Source organism: Anomalospiza imberbis, chromosome 1 (genome assembly GCF_031753505.1).
Source record: "Anomalospiza imberbis isolate Cuckoo-Finch-1a 21T00152 chromosome 1, ASM3175350v1, whole genome shotgun sequence".
NCBI lineage: Eukaryota > Metazoa > Chordata > Aves > Passeriformes > Viduidae > Anomalospiza > Anomalospiza imberbis.
In genome coordinates this window covers 22,700,845-22,724,307 of record NC_089681.1, presented here as the reverse complement: position 1 = coordinate 22,724,307, position 23,463 = coordinate 22,700,845, and the positions used below count along the sequence as shown (strand labels likewise).

General features: G+C 43.0%; 1 protein-coding gene across 2 annotated transcripts in view; it reads left to right on the top strand.

Annotated features, from left to right (window-relative positions):
• Positions 1-4,476: 4,476 nt before the first annotated feature.
• The window catches only part of LAPTM4B (lysosomal protein transmembrane 4 beta), a 60,796-nt gene continuing 41,809 nt past the window's right edge, over positions 4,477-23,463 (top strand). Inside the window, exons 1-2 of one of the 2 annotated variants that reach the window (XM_068184298.1) lie at positions 4,477-4,635; positions 22,399-22,510. In XM_068184298.1, the coding sequence (XP_068040399.1) occupies positions 4,540-4,635; positions 22,399-22,510 (208 nt within the window). In that variant the 5' untranslated portion in view covers positions 4,477-4,539. The remainder of the gene's footprint in view (positions 4,636-22,398; positions 22,511-23,463) is intronic. The other variant, XM_068184307.1, reaches the window with a different exon arrangement.

Sequence of the window (23,463 nt, the reverse complement as noted above, 5' to 3'; positions counted from 1 at the left end):
CTTAAAATGGCTCTTTTCTAGGATAAGAGTATGTTTCTCAAAGTCGTCACCTCCCTGTGCCTGAGGACAATACCCAGACCTTGGTTTCTGGGCAATGTTTAACCCTTTTCTTATCTTAACTTGCCAAATACAAAACAATTAACAATGCCTTTGTTCACTCTGGAGCACGTGGCTAATCCTGCAAGCAGAAGATGCGATTCTCTTGAGCTGCCCTTTTGTTTAAGTGCTGTAGATAATGCTGGGCAACAGTGTACCTGAATTATTCAAAGCCATTTAACTATGCTGCACCACCTCTCTGGGCTGTGAGTACAGGTAAGAAGGTGGGAATCACAAACAGTTTCTAAGCCAACTGTCTTCTTCCAGCAATCTTGTTCAGATGGGTATTAACATGGTTGGGAAGTACCAGGTATCAATTTTAGTGAGCACTAGAAAGCACACGAAAATGCTAAATGGACCAGAGCATCCTCTGGCAGGAGGAAGAAGTTGTCCCTGCAGTGAGAAGATCACGGAGGAGACATGGGGAATACAGAGCAGAAGCAAGACACAGAGTACACTGGGTTTTGTTAAACAGCTTGCAGCACGGAGAACAGTTGGCAAGGCAGCAAAGTCGGGCTGTGTCCCTTCCCAGCTGGCTGGCAGAGCTCTCAGGGTGTGCTGTGGGGAATGACTGGCTGTATGAACGGAATTTAGTGATCTAAACTCTGCTGTGGTAAGGAGGGGCAGGCAGGAGCCATGAGCCTGCATTTCTTTTCTGAGTACATCCCACAGCCGACATGCTGACCAGCGGCTGAGCAAGGGTGTGCCAGGCTTTGACCCTGTGCAGTGTTTAATTTCAGCATTGAATGTTCCCTCGGAAAAAATTCTTCCCATATGGATGCCACGGTAAAAATTATTTCTTTTTTCAGCACAGCTGAAACAAGTGCTTTTATATAAACTGTTAATTCTCACTTGTCTCACTTGTTGAGCAAGACAGTGGTACAATACTGGTCCTGTTCAAGTTTTGGTGAATAAAGATGACAATCTTGAAAATCTGTTGTACCTCTGATACCTTGACAAAACTTCGATATCATCCAATTCAGAAGTTGCTCCTGTTGCAACTTAAATGATCTTCCACCATCAGGGTGTAAGATCGGGTACTCTGGATGCAAAGCCACCTCTGTAACACACGCTTGGCATTTCTTGCTTTGTAAGGCAAAGGGAGAGACATGGAAGTTTTACTTACAGAGGCCGTGTTGAGGAGGGTCTGTGCCTGTGGCAATACTCAGGTTCTGAAGCCTCGCCACTACCAAAATCTTGCCAAGGAAACCAAATACAGCTAGTTATAAATCGTGAGCGTGATGTGAAGCCTGATGTGTCTTTCCCATCAGGCTTTTTGAATGGAAATTAATAATTATACAGGAAACTGCTCTGAAGTGATTAGTGTTTGCTGCTTATTCTTACTTCCTTTTTCTCCTGAGAATATGGGGGTTAAAGCCACTGATGGGAACCATAAGGAAAGCAGACATGCAGTTAACTTTTCCTTACAGAGAGGAGGGCTGTGCTGGAGGATATTATAAACAGCATCTGCCTCTCACAGCTCCAGGACCTGAGTTCCTCCTGCCTGGCTGCTAAAGCCCAGCTTGTTGTGCCCATCCCAGGCTGAGGGATGCAGCTGCTGCTTTCCTGTTTGCAGGCACAGGAGCCCAGCAGGGACAGCTGCACAGATGGCCACAGACAAGGTGCTGCCTTCATCTGTGCCTCCTACACATAGGACTCATGGAAGATCCAAGTAGAGACCAGCTGGTCCAGCTTGATGCTTGCAAGCAAATAACACCCACCCACCCACTGATCATTGACTGATCCCTCCAGCAGCTGGCACTTGCTCCTTACAGCCCTCACACACAGTGTGGAGAGTGGAAACTACACAGAGAGACACTTAAGAAAGGTTTTATAAGAAGTGAGGGTGAGCAGGCAGTCTGCTTGACCAGACTCTGCACACGATTGATCTTTTTTATACCCCTTTCTATCTGACCCTCCCTCTGCTCCTTCCTGATCCCCCTCTTCTAATTATTCCCTCCCCTTGCTCCTTCACAATCCCCTTCCTCTAATTAGTCCTTCCAAAGTTTTGCAGAGTCCTCCTCAAATATCCGAAACCCTCCTGTTCTTCTTGTTTGCCCCTTCTTATCAGTTACAAACTCCAGGTGACCCTGCCCAAAGCTCTTCAATGGGCCATCAGTCAGTAACCTGACACTTCTGGGTTTTGTCATTGTCTTTCTTGTCCCTTTTCCACCAGGTTTGCATCACTGTGTCCTTGTTTATGGAATCCTCCTTAATTTATTGCCACCTCTGCTTTGAAAAGGTCAGGTCCTTGGTCAATAGCCTTCATGAAGCAGATGCTCCTACCTTCCACAGGGCATGCATACAAGGGTTTCACCTCTGACTTTCCTACTCTCTGGTATTAAAGGACAAGGTCTCTCAAGGCTACCAGTAAGATAGACCAGACCCCATGGTTGGTGATCTTCCTTTGGCCTCTTGAACATTTGTCAATATTGAGGTTTCATTTTACAAGAATTTTAGTTTCATTTTTTAATATTGTTATAAGTAAAAATGATCAAGCCGAATTAATAATTAACAAAATAGGTTTTTATTTCACGACCGGGATCCGGTCGTAGATAGCCACAACCAAAAAGGCAGTGCCAAGCCCGGGATCGGCGATGGGTGAACGCTGATCCGACCTCTACCGCATCGGATCACCTCTGTTCACAAATGCTGCCTCTGTCCAGTCAGTTTTTATACACTTTTTCCCGCCTGAGGCAGAGGTTCTCCTATTCTTCGCTTTGCTTCACGTATTCATGGGTCTCCTTTTCTCTGTGCCGAGCTGGACAAAGCTGTTTTTGGGAACCGATGAATGCTGATGTTGAGTAAGGGGGAAACTGGCACTGAGATGCGTGCTCCTGCGAAGGAGCTCATCTCCGCACAGACCCATGCTTTTTCGCATAGACCCATGCTTTTTCGTTTGTAAATGAGGTCTTTCAGCTTGCTGCCATCTCCGGCTTGTGATTTAAAACTTTAAGAATTTTTCGTACAGGCATCATTTATTACATATATATTTTTTACATAATCACGAATTATTCCATAACATATATTGCAATATGAATCCTGAAAATATTTGGCTTTTGCATAGAATCTAGTCAAAATTATAAATTCAGTGTGGCTTTTCCTTTTACACACAAAAATCCCTGCCAACCCCTTGCCAGTTTTAAAAAGGACAGACTAAGAACAGAGGTTATGTAAAGTTCCTACTTAAAGTATTTTTAATTAAATTTACTATAGCGGCTTTATAAGTAGGGATAAAGCATAGTTAGAAATGTTCGTCTGTGCCAAGTTAGCTTTCATCTTGAAGTTCCTGTTCTGTGCAGATGTATGTATGTATGAAATAATGAAGAGCCCCAAAGCAGCCATATAGGGAAGAATTGGAGCATTTTCAATGTTATATTTTGATGATCAATCGTGGAATTTGGTAGCAAGCCAAGATGGATGGCAGTAAATAAATTATGCTTAGGGTCAGGGTAGACATACAGATCTTCTGACAGTATTTTCTTCATTATTTCATCTGGAAGACAGTGCAAGCCTCAAATAATAAAACATGAAAAGTCATCTGCTTAATAGGAAATTCAGCTCAAGTCTGCATCAGTGCTTGAATATGCAGGACTGGGTCCTTCCTCCTAATGATACGTGTCCCCCTCACACCCCACCATCATCAGGGCATTAACTATGGGTAGTAGCCATGAGTCTAATGTTACCTTGTATATCAGTTACACGAGGAAATTCCAGCCACCCCAATAGCAGCCGCTTTGGGAGTGGATCAGGACGACACTGTGAAAGAAAACAAATGTTCATGGTTGCAGAATTTGGGGTAAATTCAAAACATTCCATTACCTCCTCCGATATTATCTTTCCTTATAGAGAAATTGAGTTTATTTCTGCTGCTTTGCCACTCGAAAATTGCAAGACGAGCTACCAGCTTTGCCAAGGAAACGCCGAGGCGGTTCGTCCTCCCCGGGCTTATTCCAGGCGCGGCGCGGAGCATCCCCCGGGGAGCATCCCCCGGGGAGCGGCCCCCGGGGAGCATCCCCCGGGGAGCATCCCCCGGGGAGCGGCCCCCGGGGAGCGGCCCCCGGGGAGCATCCCCGGGGAGCGGCCCCCGGGGAGCATCCCCCGGGGAGCATCCCCCGGGGAGCGGCCCCCGGGGAGCGGCCCCCGGGGAGCATCCCGCGGGGAGCGGCCCTGGCCCGGCAGCGCTGGGGCCGGGCTGCCAGCTCGCTGAACGCCCTGGACTGCACAGCCCAAAACCCTCCCGCGCTTCTGCTCCGCGCTGCTGCTGCGGGTACAGGTGCCCGCAGGGGCCGCAGAGCTCCCTCCGCCCGCCCGGCGGGGCCGGGCCGGGCCGGGCCGTGCTCTCGGTCCCGCCCGCCGGGAGGAGCGGCCCCAGCCCGGCCCCGCCCCGCGGAACGGCGCGGGCAGAGACGCGGAGCGGCGGAGCCCCGAGGAGCCGCCGAGATGCTGAGCTCGCCCTGGGCACGCTTCTACTCCAACAGCTGCTGCCTCTGCTGCCATGTCCGCACCGGCACCATCATCCTCGGCGTCTGGTACCTGGTAAGCGTGCCGGGAGCTCGGCACCGGCTGCAGGGCAGCCCGAGGGGCTGCTCCGTGGGCGGGGATGCCGATCGCAGCGGCTCCGGCTGCCCGGCGGCCCAGGCGGGATTCAGGAGGAGCCGCGTTGGTAGAGCACCGTCGTGCGCAGGCAGCGCCGCGCTCCCCGCCGCTCATCCCGGCGGGCACAGGCACAGGCACAGGCTCTGCCGAAACTGGGGCACGAAGCGTGTGCTGCTCAGGGGTCAGGGCAGCGGGCAGGAGACACAGGGCACGGGCAGGCGCGGGAGGGTCTCAACCCAAAAGCTGTACGAGGGTTGAAGATGTGATAAGTGAAGACCACTGGGGGAAAGGTTTTTCCCCAAACTTCGGGGTGGTCTCAGGCTGGAGCTGGCTGCATGCAGCACACGGGCCCCGGCGGTGCATTAGCTCCAGCGAGGCTGCCCGGCCCCTGGGCGCTCCGCGCAGAAAATCATGTTTTTTCATCTCTGGTCGCTGCTTCCTAAAGCAATCGGGCGTTCTTGTCACTGCTGTCCCCCGGATGGCAGGTAATCGTTTGGCTGTAGCGTTTTGGTCTGCCTGGTAGGGAGCCGAAACCTTCCAGTTCGCAGGTACTAGAAAGATATCTTTCTTCTGCCAGGATTACGGGACACGAGTGAGGAATTTACCCTGGAGGCACCAGCGTTACCATCAGTAACCAAAGGCTGTTTGACGCTCAGTTATTTGGCCCGGGTAAAAGACTCGGTGAGGAGGAGCCGCGTTAAGCTCTCAGTTCCTCTCTGACAATTGTTTCCCCATCCTTTGCAATGTGGGAAAAACAGTTTTCCCAGAGCTGGTCCAGCCATAATCGCAGAGTTTTCAGTATAAAAAGACCTGGTTGTTTGCTGTAGGTAACGTAGATGCACTTCTCATTCTGCTCAGTCTCTTGGTGTGAGGAATCAATCTCTGTCTGATGGCAAGGCTGTGCAGAGCTGTTTGCCAAGCATCATTTTTCAAATGATTGCAGACGGAAGCAGATTAGACCCGGGCTTATTTGCTAGCTACTGAAATTCCCTGCAGAAACAAGTGAAAAATGCAGGGCTGCCTCCACTGTAGGACAGCTCATTAAATAAATTCAACCGGTGTAATACAAAAGCTAGGTTGACATTTATGTCCTAGAAATCATATAAAATGTTCTGTTGTGTTTACGAAAAGCCTTCGTGGGGTCCTCTGGCTAGCTCTGGACCTGTAAAATATGTATTTCACCATTGAGAAAATTGTGCATTAGTTGAACCATTTCTTTCCCCTGGTTTAATAAAATATAGTTAATAGCAACATCCACAGCTTGTACTGATGGTATTGTAAAAGATGCCTCTCTTTGCCTGGCTGCAATTAAGTTTTACTAAGTTGTAATATGACCTGAAAGCTTTTGAACATTTCTTCTAGGGGGCTTATTATTTCTTTCTGCCTTCAGCTGAACGAAGCCTTTTCACATTGGCTCCACAGAGACAGGGTTTTTTTAGCTGTTCAGTGGACCTGAAGTTATTTGAGGAAGAGGGAAGTGCATCATCTGGGCTTGGATACAAACAAAATCTGATAGCTTTTTAGACTGTTACCTAATCTGTTATAAACATTTCAATACCAGTGGGCCAATTTCACATAGTATTTTACTGCAAAATTTGATCTTAAATTTTCTTTCCTATGAGCAGGTATTTCCTGATTTACATATCTTGGTTCTTCTGCTTTCATAACTTTTTCAGGGTGAATTTCTAAATTACTTCAAACTGATACAGTACACAGTTCTTTCTGTGCTTTTTTCGCTATTGCAAGTATTTGGATTTTAAATTTATTCATTAAGATTAGAGATTTAGATGCATGTAGATAATAAATGCTAAACCTTTTTGATCGCCTATTATGTTAGGGAAAAAAAGTAAGGAAGGAATAGGTCCTTGAATGAATGGCCCTAGTTGGAAAATCTGGTTGACAAAGTCATACACAAGTGGATTTCTTTGACTCAGAAGAACAGTTATGGTTTGGTTATCATGTGTTGTTGAGGGCTAAATAAAAATAGATGTTGTCCTTGGTGGCATTTTTTTTTCTCTGCATGTATTTTGGGTGATTGCATTACTCCAAACCACACATGACCTATGAGCATTACTTCAAAGTTCAAAAACCCTCTCTGAGTTTTTGCAATGCCAACATGTATTCTATATACTCTTTGACATTATTCCTTACAGGAAATTATTTGAGGAAAAACATCAACCTAGAGAATGAATAGTTTTCTTGTTGCTTTTTCATTTCTCACTACCTGTGAGGTATAAGTTTTATTAATTCTATGACAATGAATACAATGACCGAGTAGTAGAAGCATAAGAAGGAGGAAAAAGCTGTAGCTTGGAAGTTTTGGCAGACTTTTAACACAACATTTTCATGTTTCATTTTCATGTTGAACCATTTTTGAGTTAGTATAATTTCAGGTGGCAGAATTTAATGTCTGGGTAAATGTGGAAAAAATAGCGGCTGAGATGGAATTAATCTTCCCATAGCAATCCTCCCGGTGCCACGCTGTGCACTGGGAGTTGGAAAGGTGTTTGTTGATTACACACCAGAGTTTGGGCTGCTGCTGAGCAGTGCTGGCACAGCATCTGTGCTGTGTCTCAGCATTCCACCCCTCCATCGAAAAGCTGGGGGCTTTTTAGTTTTAATGTTTTAACTGGGTGTTTGGAGCCCTACAAAGAGTGGGGAGAGTGGGACATGAGTGCACGTGGAGTCACCAGTGCTGCTGTTGAGGGAGCTTTCCCACAAAAGTGAGGGGCAGGAACAGAGAGCTTTTCCAGCACAAGCACAGCAGCCACGGACACAATGGTCTCATAACCTGTCAATAGCTGGGAAATAAATATTTAACTTTATTTTAGAACATAATGGATCTCAGAATACTAATGTTTCTATAGCTCTTGTGTTTCAGCCGTTTCTTCCTGGTAGAGCCATTGGTATTGCATCTAGAGAAATATAACACACCACTGCATGATATTGCAGTATAGCATAACAGTGCAATGTGCATACTGTCACTGAGCACTGAGGTACTTCAGTGTAAAAGGTAACTTGTAAAGGTTGGAGCAGCCGGGGGAAATTTCCTGAAAAGAATATCTAGTGGGGTTATAGAATAGCCCACACTTCAGGAGCTGCCTTGGGGAGAAAAGCTTAACAGGGGGTGCTGCAATGTTAAATACAAACATTATGCTGAGGATTAAAATGTCAGTACTATGGCTGGCTGGGGGTTTATGTTTATTTCAAAACAGGACCAGTTTGGTTTGGCTGGTTATTAATTTTTGAGGTTTTATCTGAGATGGACTGTACATGTCTCTGTATTATAACATGAAATCAGAGGCCACAATAGTCACACAGAAACATTTTGGGGCATAAAAGTCTTACAAGTGTTGTATTCAAAAAAAATAAGCCAAGTGAAATTAGAAAGTCGCTTCCAATAGCTAAATTTTGTCACTGTGCTATTCAGGACAGTGACAATGCTGAAATGAGCCAACTTCAGTTCTGGTCTCCAGTGGGTGCTGGAGACAGGGCATTTCAATTCCCAAGTGACCCAGTCAGTGCTGATGAGTCAGAATAACAACACCCCTGTCAGTGACAGCATTTATAAACACAGCGTGTCTTCTTCCTGAGTTTTAGACTTTCCTTGTCTAAAACACAAAGAAGGAGCAACATCTGCTGAGTGTCATGGAAGGATTTTCCACTCTCCTGACAGTGACAGTGGGGTTTCTGTACACCGTGAGGATCCACTGGCACCGTCTGGGATAACAGGAATTCTGATATTTCTGATGGACTTTGGTGGGGAGAAAATGAAATTGTAAGGTATCAGTTAAAAAAAAAAAAAAAAAAAAAAAACAACAACAAAAGAAGGAGTCTTCTTTTTTCTTCTTTTTTGAGCTCTGTGTGCCCAGTGCCTCCTGCTACCTGCCTCAGTGCAGCAGAGCCCTGGGCACAGGTCCCACAGTCCCCCAGGATCCTGCAGCACCCCCAGTGCCAGTCCAGGGCTGTGGCCCTGGGAAGGGATTCTTGCAGGACGGGGCCTGCTCTGGATTCACCTTTGCCACTGCTTTGCTTTGCTGCTGCCCTCCCTCTGTGCTCGCTGAGGTCCTGACAGTGAGGGGCTAAAAATAAAAACTAATGGAAGCCTGAGAACCTTTTATAACCACAAGTTATCGAGTTGTGTGGCTCTCACTGAAGGATGTGCAGTAAGAACATAAATAGAGCAAGCCAAAGTTGTTTGCCGAGGTAGGTGAAATGTTTGAGGTGCTATTTGTGGAAAGCTCAGCATGAATTGCTAGTTGTGACATTTCAGTTCTGGATTTTTCTGAATATACTGTTGAAAGCATGTCTAATATCTATCTCTGTCCCAGTCATTTTTTTAATAAAAGGATTGATTCCAATGATGAAAAAATGTACTGGTAGTAGACTTATATTGTAAAGGAAAAGAAAAGCACAATGTGCTATGGCATCACTGATTTAAAGTTGAACATCCCGACAAGATTGGTAGAGTGCACTTGATCTGATGTCAAAAGGAGAATAAAAATACATATTTTGTGACTAGGTCACATTTATGTCCTGGCATTTTTCAAGCCTCATGCAAAACAGCATGTATGGCAATGTGCTTAATACCAGTTAGAAGATTTCAATAATCTTGGCTTACTTGGCAGGGGGTAGAGATCAGCAGTGACTGCTCATGTAAACAAAATATCCCTGCACTGCATCCTTGCACGCTGCTCCGTCCCCTCTCCTGCCAGCTTTACACTGCCTGAGACTACTCACATCAGCAAACAGTTGTAACTGAGGGTCCCTTGAAAGGCCCTTTTTAGGGAAAATAAAGAAATTCTAAGGAGAAGTTCTTGATTATTTTCTGGGAGAATCATGAGATTTTCAAAACTGAAAGAAGAACTGAAGTTGTGAAAAGAGGAAAATTGCTCAATCAGAAAGCCTGAGGTGTTATATCAGCGTTAGCTTGTGGGAATTTTCATGAATACAGATATGAGGGCTTGTGTTTGACTTAGAAAATCAGCTTGCTTTGTCTTTATACAGAATGAAGTGGGCTAAAAATAAAGGATTTTCAACTTTATGTCTGTATGAAGCATCATAGTAGCCAGCCCACTGAAGGCTCAGTTCCTTCATATCAGCCCGGGATGTCGCTTCCCGGGTTGTGCCAGTGGGATGTAGCTGGGGGCTGGGTGGGATTATCCTGCAGCACTGCCCAGTGACAGCCCAGTACTGCTGGCCCTGCACAAAGGATTCTTGCAGAACGGGGCCTGCTGTGGATTCACCACGTGTTTGCTCCTCCATGGCCAAGACCTGGGCTCTATATTCAGGGGAAAGAGCTGGGTGATGCCAGTGTCATTCCTAATTCCCATCCCTTGGTAGGAGATGTAGTGTCCAGCAGTAGGTGAATTTTATCCACTAGCAAGTGAAGGTGTCCTAATGTGAAATTACTTGAGATTCCCAATTCTTCTAATAGAAATGGCTGAATTGATCAAATATTTATTTCCCAAGGGCCATGTCTATAAAATGATCATTAGTTTTTCTATAGTATGTACTTCATAAGACGAAAGACAAGATCATGGAAAAAACCCAGTAACATTCCCAAGTAACTCCTTAGACTCTTCCTATGCACATGCTTGCTATTGTGGAGAGTGGAGAGAAAACTTGGAATTCATTATGAATAAAGGAGAATATTAATCTTACTTTTAAAGGCTTCCCTGATGATTGATGTACATGTCGAATATCCAGCTGAGACTGGAGTCAAAGGAGGTTCAGGGTATATGCTCTTGGACTGGATCACATCCATTTCATTATCTTCAAGACCGGGGGGTGAAAAATGACTGATTCTGCACACAAATACCTGCTCAGGCCCTGTATGGTATTTTCTTAACAAACTGAAAGCATATGTATGAATTTTAGGTATGTCATAGCAAAAACTAAAGACCAATAATGATTATTAGCATGAACAAAAGTATCTTATCTGAAAGACCTTCTCAATAACCATATTCTGATTGTAGCTTCTCTAGAGATACATTGTTAAATAATTGAACAGTTATTAGCTTCAAGAATGGCATCAGGACAACTTCTTAATGAACTCTTTCGTGCTATGCACAGGCCCAGGTTGGTTTCTGCAGTGCAGGACCTTATCCCATCTTTTTTTCTCCAATTCATGCTTCAGGCCCTCTACAGTTGAATTACGAAATAAAGGAACGCATGGGAGGAATTTAAATGGCACAATCAATAAAATAGCTTGCAAAGAGCCTAATCACTCTAGCTTAGCTCACAATAGCTAGCAAAGAGCCTACCTGTGTGTGACAGAATCCATCCCTGAACAGGCCAAAAAGGTTATCTGAACAAAGGTTCATTGGTACTCCATATCCCAAGTTACCTGTGCTTTCTGCTCTAGGTGAAAATAGCCAGATTGATGTGTTTCCTGTGCTGCAGAAAGAAGTAGAAGCAGCGTTTTATTAGTTTGTCCCAGACCGTCTCATACATCAGTATGACATTAAAACATTAAAAATGTTTTTTCTTGTAAAAACCTTTTAAGTCATTGGAGGGGTAAAATATCTTGAAAATGTCTTTTGGGCAGCCCTTGGACTTACTGAATTGTTTATTAGTTTGTGACACAACACAAGGATTTATGAAAATGTCTGTAAGCTCTAATCCCCTAACATAGGCAGTTTTTTTTTATATCCCCAAACACCACGGTAGAGTATTTCATCGAGTATGTAATCATTGCAATGACAGCTGATAATCTGCATCAGTTGTCTTGATAATGGCACAGTTGTCTCATGTAATCAATATAATTATCAGCTCAGAAACTGCAAACCTTTGTAAAATAGCCTTTTTTTCTTATTAAGGCCTTCAACTGGATAATAAATTCCCTCCAGTGACAAAACAGATGGTTGGTTGTAAGAGGAGCAAAGTTTACATAAATGCTTGTTGAAGGAAAGAATCACATTAAGAGTTCAGTATGCTCTAATTACATTTGGGTTTTTATACAAAAAAATCATGAATATATTTATAGAAAGGAGAGGAGGTATTACATTAATCAAGTAAAATGTGTTTGGAAGTTCTGTTGAAGGTTAATATGTATCTCCTAGTGAGCCAGAGGAGAACACATTAAGCTTCCTAAACTGATCGTTGATTAGACTGACGTCAGTGAAAATGCAATTAGTCTTATATATTCTTGGACATATGGAACGGATGTTGCAAAATAGCCAGGAATTAATTTCCTTGATTGCTTTCTTTTTCTCTTGTTTTATTGTGAGGCTTATGCCTTGACTGTAAAACTCTGGAAGTTTAGAGTGGCTGAGGCTTGAAAATGTGCAGGGCGATTTCTGTGCTGCTCTCAAGCAGGGCTGGAGGTTTAAAGTTCCAAATCTCCAAACAGCAGAATAAGAAGCAAAAACCCACACTTGTGTCTGAAGGTGTGAGAGAGTGCTCTTGGTCAATGTGAGGTGAATTGCCAGGGAGGCATCCCTGAAGAATTAATATGGACTTGAGCTTAGCACACTGTTCCTGGACCTCCTGTGGGTCAGCTCTTTTTCAGATGTCTGCAGTCAGCTCTAACTGTTGTCATCCTGCTACTCAGCCTTGAAAGGGGTTTTGAGAGTGCTGTGACTGCTTTTCATTTTGTTGCTGGCATGTGCTGAGCAAAGTCTTGTTCTATCCAAAGATATATTAAGCTGCTTAAAACAGACAGGACAAATGCTTTGTCCCAGAAACACAGGTTTGTGGGAGATTTTCACCTTGGAGAGATGCATTTCCCAACAGTGAAACAGCTGTGGCCAGCCAGACAGGATACATGTGATCGTGTTCTATACTATTTCAGTAATTATCTGTACTGTACCATCCTTCCACTTCTTCCTTGCATAACTAAATCCCTGTCTTGGGCTGCAGAGTGCTTCAAGGGTGCAGTCACTTGTATGGCTTCTGTGGATATTGCCAGTGGTGGCGACGTAAGAATAATGGATCAAAGATTTTGCGTGTTTTGGTGTTGGTTTCTGTGAGGTTGTTTTTTTTAATGAAGTGCTTGTATGTGGCTTGCTCTCAAAAGCAGAGCACAGTCCTCTCAGCAGTGCGGTGGCCAAGTCCAAGGAGGATGGAGGGGACTCTGAGCACGGACAGCGCTGTGGGCTGCAGTGGCTGAAGGACACACAGTGTGCTGGCCAGGGCCAGTGGGTACCTGGACAGTCCAGCCCAGGTGAGCAGCTACAATGATGCTGCCTGGCCCATCCTCTGTCACAAGTCCACACAAAAGTCTAGGTCTGTGGGAGCTGCCACAACTCACTTCACAGTCACGCTTTAGCAGGTCTGCCCTCAAGCTTTCACAGTCACCTGTGAAGCTCAAACATGCATTTTTGGAAGTCAAGGACAAATGCAGAAACCAAAGAAATCCCAGCTGAACAACTCTTTTTCTAATAAGGTTTTATTGCATACCAATTCTTTGCTAGTTCTTCCCTGCATCCTGAACCAAGATGACCTTTAGGAGAAATTGTGAGTTGATCTGGTAATGATATAATTATATATGTGATTATATTTCTCCATAAATATTTCCCTAGAGGTCTTGCTGGGCAGAAGACCTCAGCAATCATTTTCAGGACTTTCCTTAGATACAGGTTAAACTTCCTTTAAATACGATGGAAAAGTAAAAAAGACCACTGATAAATTTGTATACAAATACTTTATTTCCTTAAACCAGAGAAGGACTAAGATTAAAAAAATATTACGATACAGTTATTAAAATTGTCAAAAAGATGCCTCTGCCCAATTTCAGGTGCAAGCAAGACCACATGCCAAAGTCAGTAGTATGGATTTTATTTAACAGCAAATGGGAGGTAGAAAGAGATATAAAGAAATAGAAAAAGGAGGAAGGAGAAGAAGAGCATGACAGAGAGACAGATTAAGTAGAAAATATCACCACTCCATGGATCCTGATGGTGTCCTATTGATCCTGTTCTTCTGGTCTTCTTGGTGGTGAGGGTCCTGCAAAACACAGAGTTCAATGGATTAATATACACTCAGGCCAGCTGGGAATGCTCAGGAACCTCCCCTGCAGGAACGAGTTTGGCACATTCTCTTGCAACAGGCTCTGGAGCAGTTGCATCCCTTGCAGTGCTCTGGTGCAAGGCCTCAGGAATAAGTCTGGGGAGCACTTTGGGGGGTCTTTGATGGATTATGGCACCCCTGCAGCTGCCTCTCATGTGAATGTCCTGTGGATGTGGCCTGTGGGGTTGGGGGTTTCACAGCTGAGCCGGTTGGTGTAAGGGAGGATGGGTGTTCACTGCCTCTGACCTGAGGTTATGAACTCACCTCCTGCCCAAAACTCACCTCCTGCCCCCTTGGTGGGGGGGAATCTGTGCAAACTCAGCAGATGAGTCTGTGGGCTATGGCCTCCCCCACCTCAAACCCAGCCAGAGCTGATTTTCAGGACAGCTGCTGGGTTTGGCTTCCTGGGCTATACTTCACTCTCCCTCTGTATTGTCTCCTTCTCCCTAGACCCGAGATGATTGAACAATAGTGGCGCCTTTATCTTATCTCAAGTTCTCTTAGGCAGCTTAACTCACAGTCCCAAGTTCCCCTCCTGAGGCATTTTCAGGGAGGGGAGGGCTTTGGTGGTTTCAGCTTCTTTATACAGTTTTGCCCTAATGGGCAAAAAGTCCTTCATAACAATATTCAAGACACAAACCGTAACAATTCAGTCTCTCACAAGTATATAACGAACTAAACTCTATCTCTAGGGAGGTAGAAACCTCTCATGTGCATATTGCACAATCTGTCTATCTATTTTATTTTTTTAATTTTTAAAATTTTTTTAGATAAATTTAAACATTTCCATATTTCACTAGTAACAGACCTCTTGCAGTTTGGGCTTTAAGCCTGTTAAAAGGCTGACAGTAGGCAGTAGTTGAGTCATTTATATAGAAGAGTGCTGGTAAATTATTCTGGACTTCCTATATCAGTTTAATCAGCATAGTCTTTAAAGTTCAGAGTTTAGTGTCATAGCAATCAAAGCTGAAATTATGTATAAAGTCTGATTGAAATATTTAATGCAGCTTTCTATTATATGCTCTCTATAATATGGACTTTGTAATGTGCTAGTCTAAGCCTGCCTGGATGATTCTTTGCCTTCTCATAAGTGGCATGGAAAGATAGTGACAAGAATTGCAGACTCTAACCCATCTTCTCCAAATTAAAGTATATAAAAACCTGATTGCTACTTCTGACCTGACTAATGTTCTCCCTATTCCAGTGCAATATTTCAGATAGCAGCCGGAACCATGCTTTGAGAAACCATACAGGGAGAAAGAGCAACTTGTTCAGGGACAACATTTTCTTTTATTTTCCTGTAATGTTAAAGTTGGGCAGTCACCTGAAGCAGGAAGGCTTATATTTTGTTTTAGGATCTTTTGTGATATGACTAAACACTTGCATTTCCTTAATAAATAGCTCATCCTTTTCTGAATTCCTTCAAATTTTAGGCTTCAGTAATAATGCCTGATAATGAGATTCACTGGTCAAAGGAGTAAAGGATTCCCTTTTAACCCAAGTTCAAGTGTCCCTCTTTCTGTTTCTGTTCAGGCTGTTTTGCTCCATTGGATGGGAAGATAATTGAGGGTGTCTGGGTTTCTAACTTGGACCACTCATTAAGTTGTGCATCACTAACACATCTGCAGCTTGTCCCCAAGCACTGGACCGTTTAAACATTTTCATTAGCATGAGGCAGAAGGATTACACAGCAGAAGAAATGAGAGAGGTGTCTACTCGGACAGCCAGGGTTCTCCTGCCCCTCCATTCCTGGAGTTCACACCAGTGGCTGTGGTGTGCTCAGATGTAGCTCCTGTGCCCCCAGAGGGAAAGAGATTGTATCACTGCTGTGAGACTTGTCAAGAAACTTGGGTACACAGAAGGGACATCTTGTTTCTGGTTTCTTATGTGCTATTTGCCTGCTCTTTGCAGCACTCAGCTTAAAAACTTTATTGATGAAATTGCCTCCTTGTTTTTTCTTCAGTCAGAGTTCAGAAAAAGCCCCCAATGAACACTAACAAACACAAAACTTTGCCTAACGGGAAGACAGAGAACAGACAGAAAAAGCTTCCTATATGGGGCAATAAACCTTAATTCATTATCTACACTAACTGAGAAGTTTGGGAAAGGCACCCCAGATAGTGCAAGTCTACCATGAGCTAGTTAAATCCTGACCCTGATTTTTTTTTCCCTTTGTAGAGTTCTTTTGTCCTTTTGATGAACAAAAGTGTTCTTGCTTTCATTAATATCTTCTATGCTTAAAGAAAAAATGAAGAAAATGTGCAAATTACATGCCTAGTGAAAAGGGAAAGGTAGATAGGGAGAATTAGACATTGAGATACTTAAATAGACATTTTCCATTCATTCTTACTTTTTCTGATAGTGATACTGACTTCAAATATCCAAGTGCTAGAAAATACTCTTCTGTTTCATTTCAAGGAGCAAAAGTAGTTTAAGACTGATGTTTTGTTTCTATCATTTCTGTAGAGAACAGGTACCTAGACTCATAAAATTGCCTTGAGTTTTTTGGAGACAAACAGAGGAGAGGGTACATGGGTTTTGCTTGAGATTTTTTTAAGTTTTACTAAAAATGTTTAGGATTTCTTACTACTAAAATTAATGTCCTTGGCAATTTGCTTCCTTAGTATCTCTGGAGGGGACAACAAACTAAACCATGCCAGTTTTGTGGGATACTAAAAATATGCTAGAACTCCATGTGCCAGTTCCTACATATTACAGGGCTTCACAGTGTCATGAAACCAGGCCTGGAACTGTGAAAAGGGGAACAGGCAGGGAGTTCGTTCTCCACCAATGCTGAGATTTAAGGAGAGTGCTTAAGTGGATCTCTCTTGAGTTCAGTGAGGCTGAAAGCAGTCACAGAATTAAAACTGTACGAACATCTTTCACCACCCATAACACTCAGACTGCTACATGCATGGATTCAGTTATAAATTGAACCCTCAAAAGAAAAAAAAGTTGTGGGGGCCTCTTTTTTCCTGTAACTATGGGTATCTCTCTTCACTGCATTAGAAAGTCTTGGGAGAACTGTAGTAGAATATTTGTAGAGGGGAACCTGTAGACTTCAATAGAAACATCATTCTATTTTTAATGCAGTGTATTGATTTAAAGAGAGCATAATATTTCCTCTTCTGAACTCCTTTAACAAAGCTGTTTTATTTTGACTCTTGACTGAAAGCCATTGTAACTCCTGGCAATTCTTTCAGTATTTACTGACATTTATGTAAGTTGCTGGCAAAAGCATTTCTCTGTCTGCTTGAGTTAGGGATCATCAGTAGATTGGTATTAATGGCATGCTCTGGAACTAATTTTATTTTAGATAAGCTGGGATAGATACCATGCAGCTGCACTTCTACAAAAGGTCTGAAATTATAGTGATGTTTGTTTTCTGATCACCTGTTGCTACAGTGCATTTTATTCCCGTGGTTCACTGCTGACCTCTGTAATGACATGGAAAAAGGTGACTTATTGACGGTAGAAGTCTGAAATGTTAGTTTATAGTTTCTAGTTGCTGGATGCTGCCAGTGGAAGACATGAGGTTGTGTCCTTGCATCCTAAACACTGGACATTCGCTCCAGCAGAACTGCCTCGCATTGTGCTTAAGCCGCTGGTTCTTTATCGCAGTGCAGGTGGAAGCAGCGTCAGTGGCTGGTGGTCAGTCCCAGGCTCATCACCTGCTGCCTGTCTTGCTCATGCCTGCATGCGTCGTCCTCAAACAGCTGTTGCTGTTTCAAGTGTCTTCTACTCAAATCTGAAATTATCTTTTGTAAGCCCACAGCAGGTGCTCCAGTTACTTCTCCAATATCTGGATGTCTCTTCCATAATATTTCCTCTTTCCCCTTGGCTTCATACATTCTGTGGTCTCTATAAAGCTGTTATTTTCCTCCCCTTCATTGATTAAAAAAGTGGATGTAATTCTATCTGGCTGCCAGAGAAGTAAGATTTTGGGATTTAAAAAAAAATGTTATTTTATTTCCATGTCAGAATAAGGGCACAGTTGGGCCTTTTTAGGACTTCCTGTAGGTTCTTTGTCCAGTGTGTTATTAGGGCATTCTGAACACCATCCTGCAGGGACTGAGCCCAGAAGCAGAACTGGGGCTGATCATGGGGTTCACCAACAGGTGATAAACCAGGGGGGCCAACCAAAAGCAAAGAGAGCTGGGACCAGGGACACAACTGAAGACAAGCTGCAACGTGCCTTTACAGGGTCCACCCAGGAAACGTGGCTGGAGACTGGCGTCATGTTGTACCACTGGGACAGAGACTGATGACCCCAGGCTGACCTGCATGGGGTCCTGGGCCATGGGCAGGGGTGTGGAGAGGCCCAGGTTGGGGCTGTGGAGGTCAAATAAGGCCTGTGCGTGTCTCTGGAGCTCCTCTCCTGAGCCCTGGCAGCACTGGGGCTGCAATCAGCTGTAGGACCCAGTGGTCACGGTTCTGACTTGATAGTGCAAAGTCTTGCATTTTATTCTTATTGAATACATGTCATGGGCAGAGTGGAGCTTCAGATAAAGTTTATTAAAGAAACCCTCCTGCTGAGTCACAGGGTGTAGAAAGGATTCCCTTGCTTTTTAAACTCCTCATAGAGGAGTCTGGGTATGGCTGGATCTAGTCTTAACCCTAGACTTTGTCAACAGTTTAGGTCTAAAGGATTATATAGGTATAATTGAACCTTTATACAACTTTGTCCCACAGGATAAAGAACAGCAAACCAGATATATATTAATAAATATATATAATTTTTTATTATTGTAATGATTACACAAAAGTATCTTAATGAGAATTATTTACTACACAATATAGGAGCTATAACAACGATTATAGTACACCATGAAGCAATACTGAAGTAATTGTATTAAAGATAGCAAAAAAAATTATTAATTGATATTTAATTATTATTAACAGATCGATGTTACCCATATCAGTGACCAAGGGCCCGTTTCTTTCACTCAGCCTTGAAAGGTAACCTTGAAGGGCACCCCCACTCAAGGGAGAAGTCCCCACACATGCAGTCCAAGAAGGGGTGTGGTAGAAGACCCCGCTGCTCAAGTTTGGGACTGGGTGATTGTCTGTCAGCCATTATGTCTCCAGGCCAGCTGTGCCAGCTCAGCAGCTTTAGGTAAACTATCAGCAGTGTCACTTGTTTGTTCCTTTATCCATGTATTTTACCAGGTCTACCACATTTTCATCTCACTGTGAGAATGTTTAACTTGGGGATTGAGTCACGCTTAGCTTCAGCCATGGTTCAACACCAAAGGCAGCGTGAATGCCCCTTCTTTGTTTACCACTGATAGCTTTGCAAACAGAACACTGTTCAAGTTATTTTACCCCAATCCAGGGAGACCATCCTGCTGCAACCCCACTGCTGTATGGCCATGGACACGTTTCAGTTTCTCCATCCATGAAAGGAGGACAGTGTGTCTCACTGGGAAGATACAGGGTTTAGTGGCTTCCTGAAACTTTGCATAATTAAAATGCTTTCTAAACAATGCTAATTGGTTGTTACACTATTTGTTGCTGAAGAAATGTAAAACATCTTCAAATAAATTTTGGCCCTTTCAAAAGACTCTCTTCTGCTTTTCCTGGAATGGAGATTTCAACTCTTACACCAACAGGGAATAATTTTTTATGCTCTTGTCCTTGATTGTGTGTCCTTGGAAAACATTACATCAATAAGTTTTTAGACACACAGTATTTTTGCATCACAGCATTTTTTCAAAATTCAACAGACACATCACTTTCAAAACAAAAGGAAAACACTAATGAACACAATACAGCCAACTGTGCACACATTTTGGGAGAAAGAGGGAGCAAACAAACACGTGGTGTATTTCACTTGCACTGCTGACAGCACAGCTGGAAAGTGCTCAGATGATTATGAGGATCTCAAGAGAACAAACTGATAGAACAGAAAAGTGATGCACTAAAGAGCATTAGAGAGATTCCTACTGACTGCAGCAGACTTCAGATCAGGCAAACACAATCTGTGTCTTATACAGAATTTAAGGCAATGCTGACAATCACATAATCTGAATCAGGACACATCCATAAGGAGAAAGTAGAGTGCTTAGGTCAGTATTTTATGAATTTTCGTGGCTATATATGTACCCAAAAAATATGTCTTTAAAATAGCAACATTCTACATTTATGGTTTCTGATTGCTTGGACATTTTGAGTAGTCTTCTTAGGTAACATATTTATTACTGGTTTATATCTTCTAGCTTTCCACAAAGGAGTATAAAACAAGAACTAGGTTGTGAGATGGAGTTATACATAATGTTAAAACCCAGCAAGAGTTGTAGAATATAACTTTGAATTTTGATTATTATCAGATGTCTTCAAAACCAAGAGAAAGCCAAGACAAGATCATGCTACAGTGTCCCCAACAAAAAGCTATTTAACTATTCTATTTAAAAATGCAGTAATGACCATCTCTAACCCCCTCCAGACAATCTCTATCTGCTTATTTTCTTATTGTTCACCACGCTGTTTAATTTAAGTTTTCTTTTGCTATAATTCAGATCTGTTTACCCAGTGGATCTGGAGGAAGGTCTGTTGCCTCGTTTTTTTCCCCCACCTTTCTGCTCATAAAAGACTGAGAGCACCTCCCCCTACCTTCTCCTTGCTAAGCAACCTCAGTTTTTTCCCTATCTGTCCTACATTCCAGATGTCTCGCTACCCTCTGTTCTGATGCAGGATCCTCCCCAGAGTTTTTCCTTGTACAGTTTAGGAGGACTTTGAATCCTATCTGCAGACACCCATGGAGGGCAGGTGGGAGGATAGTTAATGCATCTAATGCCCAAGTTTCTGCAGCACTGCCCAGCACGATGTAGCCATAAAGATGAGCTTATGGGATTCCACTGAGTTGTGTTTAGTTAATTCACTGTCATACTCAAGACTCCTTTCTGAGCAGCTGTCACTTCCTCAGTTTTTTTGCCTCACGTTCTTCTGAAGTTCTTCACAAATGTGTTTCTCTATGCTTTTTGGTGCTGAATTGTGCTCTGTTGTCTGAATTTTGCTCTAGTTTGTCAAAATAATTTTAATGTTAATTCACAGAGTGCTTACAACTTGGCATCATCTGCAAATTAGAGAAAGGTAGAGGTTACAAGTTACTTAAAATAACAAGTCTCTCAATGATACTGGAAAACCCTAATCAATATATCTTCTTTACTGGCTGTGAATCTTTAAATCCATGTTTAAATCCACAGCTGTTCTTTCAGTACAGTTATCCAGCTGTCAGTGCATTCACCTTCCTGCACATTCAACCAAACCTGGTTTTCCTTGCTCATTTGTGAGAATCTCTTAATGTCAAAAGGTGTGCTAAGATGCAGAGATGTTATCTACGGCTTCTGCCCTGTCCATAAGGCTTCTTAATCATCAGAGAAGGAAAATAAGAGAAATTACTTGCAGTTTGTCCTTGACAAGCCCATGGTGATTGTTACTTGTCACCATACAAATTTGAAGTGTTAACAGGGAGACTGCTTGATTATCTGTTCTTATTTTGTTCTCACAGTCTGTCTAGAAATTCAGTACATGACCTTCCTGCTTTGAAAATGCATAAACTGTGCTTGCTCTTTTCTTGTTTTGTTAAGTCAATCTATTCTCAGCAGTTTTCAAAGATTGCTAACAGATCTGGTATCTGCTGGGCTTGATGGAATTTACCTATCAAAAAGGATGTATCTTACCTGAGAAATTCTCTAGTCTGTTATGTCTTGAAATAACCTGTGTTACACCTATACCTTCTTGTTGCTGTTAGTAACCTGTGATCAGATTAGGATGACTTTGAAGTGAGAACCAAAGCAATAAAATCCATCTTTCTAAGCGTACTTTTTTCAGCTTTCTTATTTCCATTTTCTTCACCAGTTATCTTCCTAGTTCTGTAGAATAAGCTTTTAGCCTGGCTGCATTATTTCATGCTGAGCAATCTTCTTTTCTGCAATTAGCTCTCTTCACTTCAAAGCAATATGAGCATTTTGTTCAGATTTGTTTTAAAATACAGCTCTTGGCTACCTCTCCAATCCGTTCATAGCTGATACTTGACAATCCGCTTCTACTGGATCACTTGATATTTTTGGCATTTAATTCACTTACTGCATCTCATAGCCAAGGCCTTGGTGGTTGTGAATGTCCATCTGTGCCGTATGACACAGGAATGTGAGCCTCAGACATGGGGCTCACATTGCCACCTCCTCCCACCCTCACAGGCCTCCTCATTTAGCAGCTCACCTGGACCAGCGCCTCACTCATGGCCTCTGAAAACACAGCCCTTTCCAGTAATTGAGCTCCTCTTTGATCATCTAGCAGTTTTGCAGGGTCTGCCCCCAATTCTAGTTCTGCCATGCTGATAGTCCTTGATTACAGCACCCATTTGTAATAATCTCAAAATGACTGGTGGATGTGGTAACGTGGTTTATAGTCTGAAAGAGCAGTGGTAATGTTTCTGCTGTGGAATAGAGTTGCAATGAAAAGAGGTAATCTACATTTTGTTTAATTTTCATGCTGACACTTAGGGAAGAAGTAAGTCCTGCTTACAGCAACTTAGAGTAATTAATTGCAGTGTTAGTTAAGTACTATGGCTGTACAGTTGGAAAACAGTCTCTGTCATAGTTGGTGTGAAATATGGTGGGCATGTGCTTCCCAGAGGTTTTTCATGGATTACTTTCACTGATCCTTTTCCCTTTTTCCTCTCTGTAGATTATAAATTCAGTGGTCTTGCTGATTCTGCTGAGTGCCCTGACTGATCCTGACCAGTACCACCTGACTAGTGCTGAATTAGGGGGTGAATTTGAATTTATGGATGATGCCAGTAAGTACTAATTCCCTAATTATTAGCATTCATTACTCCAGCATTTATGTAACTGTCCTATCATTTCAGTAATTACTGTCCTTTTAATTATTGCTTCACCTTTGTATCTTACAGATGCATTTTTATTGTGAAAGGTGTCATGACACAGTTCAAACTTGTTTCCTAGTAGTAACCTTATCTGCCACCTACCCATTAGTAATCAATCCATCTGCTCTGCTGTGTCCTGGCTTGGCAGAGGTAGAGCCTTGGCAGGGAGATGTATCCCCGAGCATGGTGCTGAAAGCCCTGGGGGAATTTTGCAGGTCAGAGGGAGATAGGGAGTCTCTGCATGTCACAGCACCACATCCCAAGTGCCTGCACATGCACAAGAGCCCACGCTGCTGTTCAGACAGCTGAGTGTGTTCGTTCGTGCGTGCTGGATGTGTTCATGCACCCCCTGTGCATGTGGCATGACTTGCACAAACCTGCTCAAATAGATGCAAATACAAATATCAACTGCACAGTCACAGGCATATTAGCAATAACACAGAGCAATTCCTTCTATGACTGAAAGGCATCGTAGAAAATCTTCAATGTAGTTTCAGAGAAGGGTAAGCTAGGCCATTTATTGTCTCCTACAAAACCTCCTGTCCTTTGAAAATGTTTCCTTGTTCCATAATATTTTCAAATTATTTGGTTGTTTGTTGATTTAACTGTTTAATTCATATCTAGTGAAGTTCTCCTTCAATTTTGATAAAAATGTCTATTTATTTTCATTTCTGCTCAAAAGATGGTTACATTCAACTTTTCTCATAGTAGTCTGGAACAAGGTTTGTTTCTAATCACACTGGTGTCTTTCTGCTCAGAATCCCCCCATCTACAGTTAAAGGTTCTAAGTCCGTTCCTCATTCCTATTGAAGTCAGTAAAAATGTCTGTAGAAGAAGCAATAGCCCCACTCATGAGGAAAAAAATG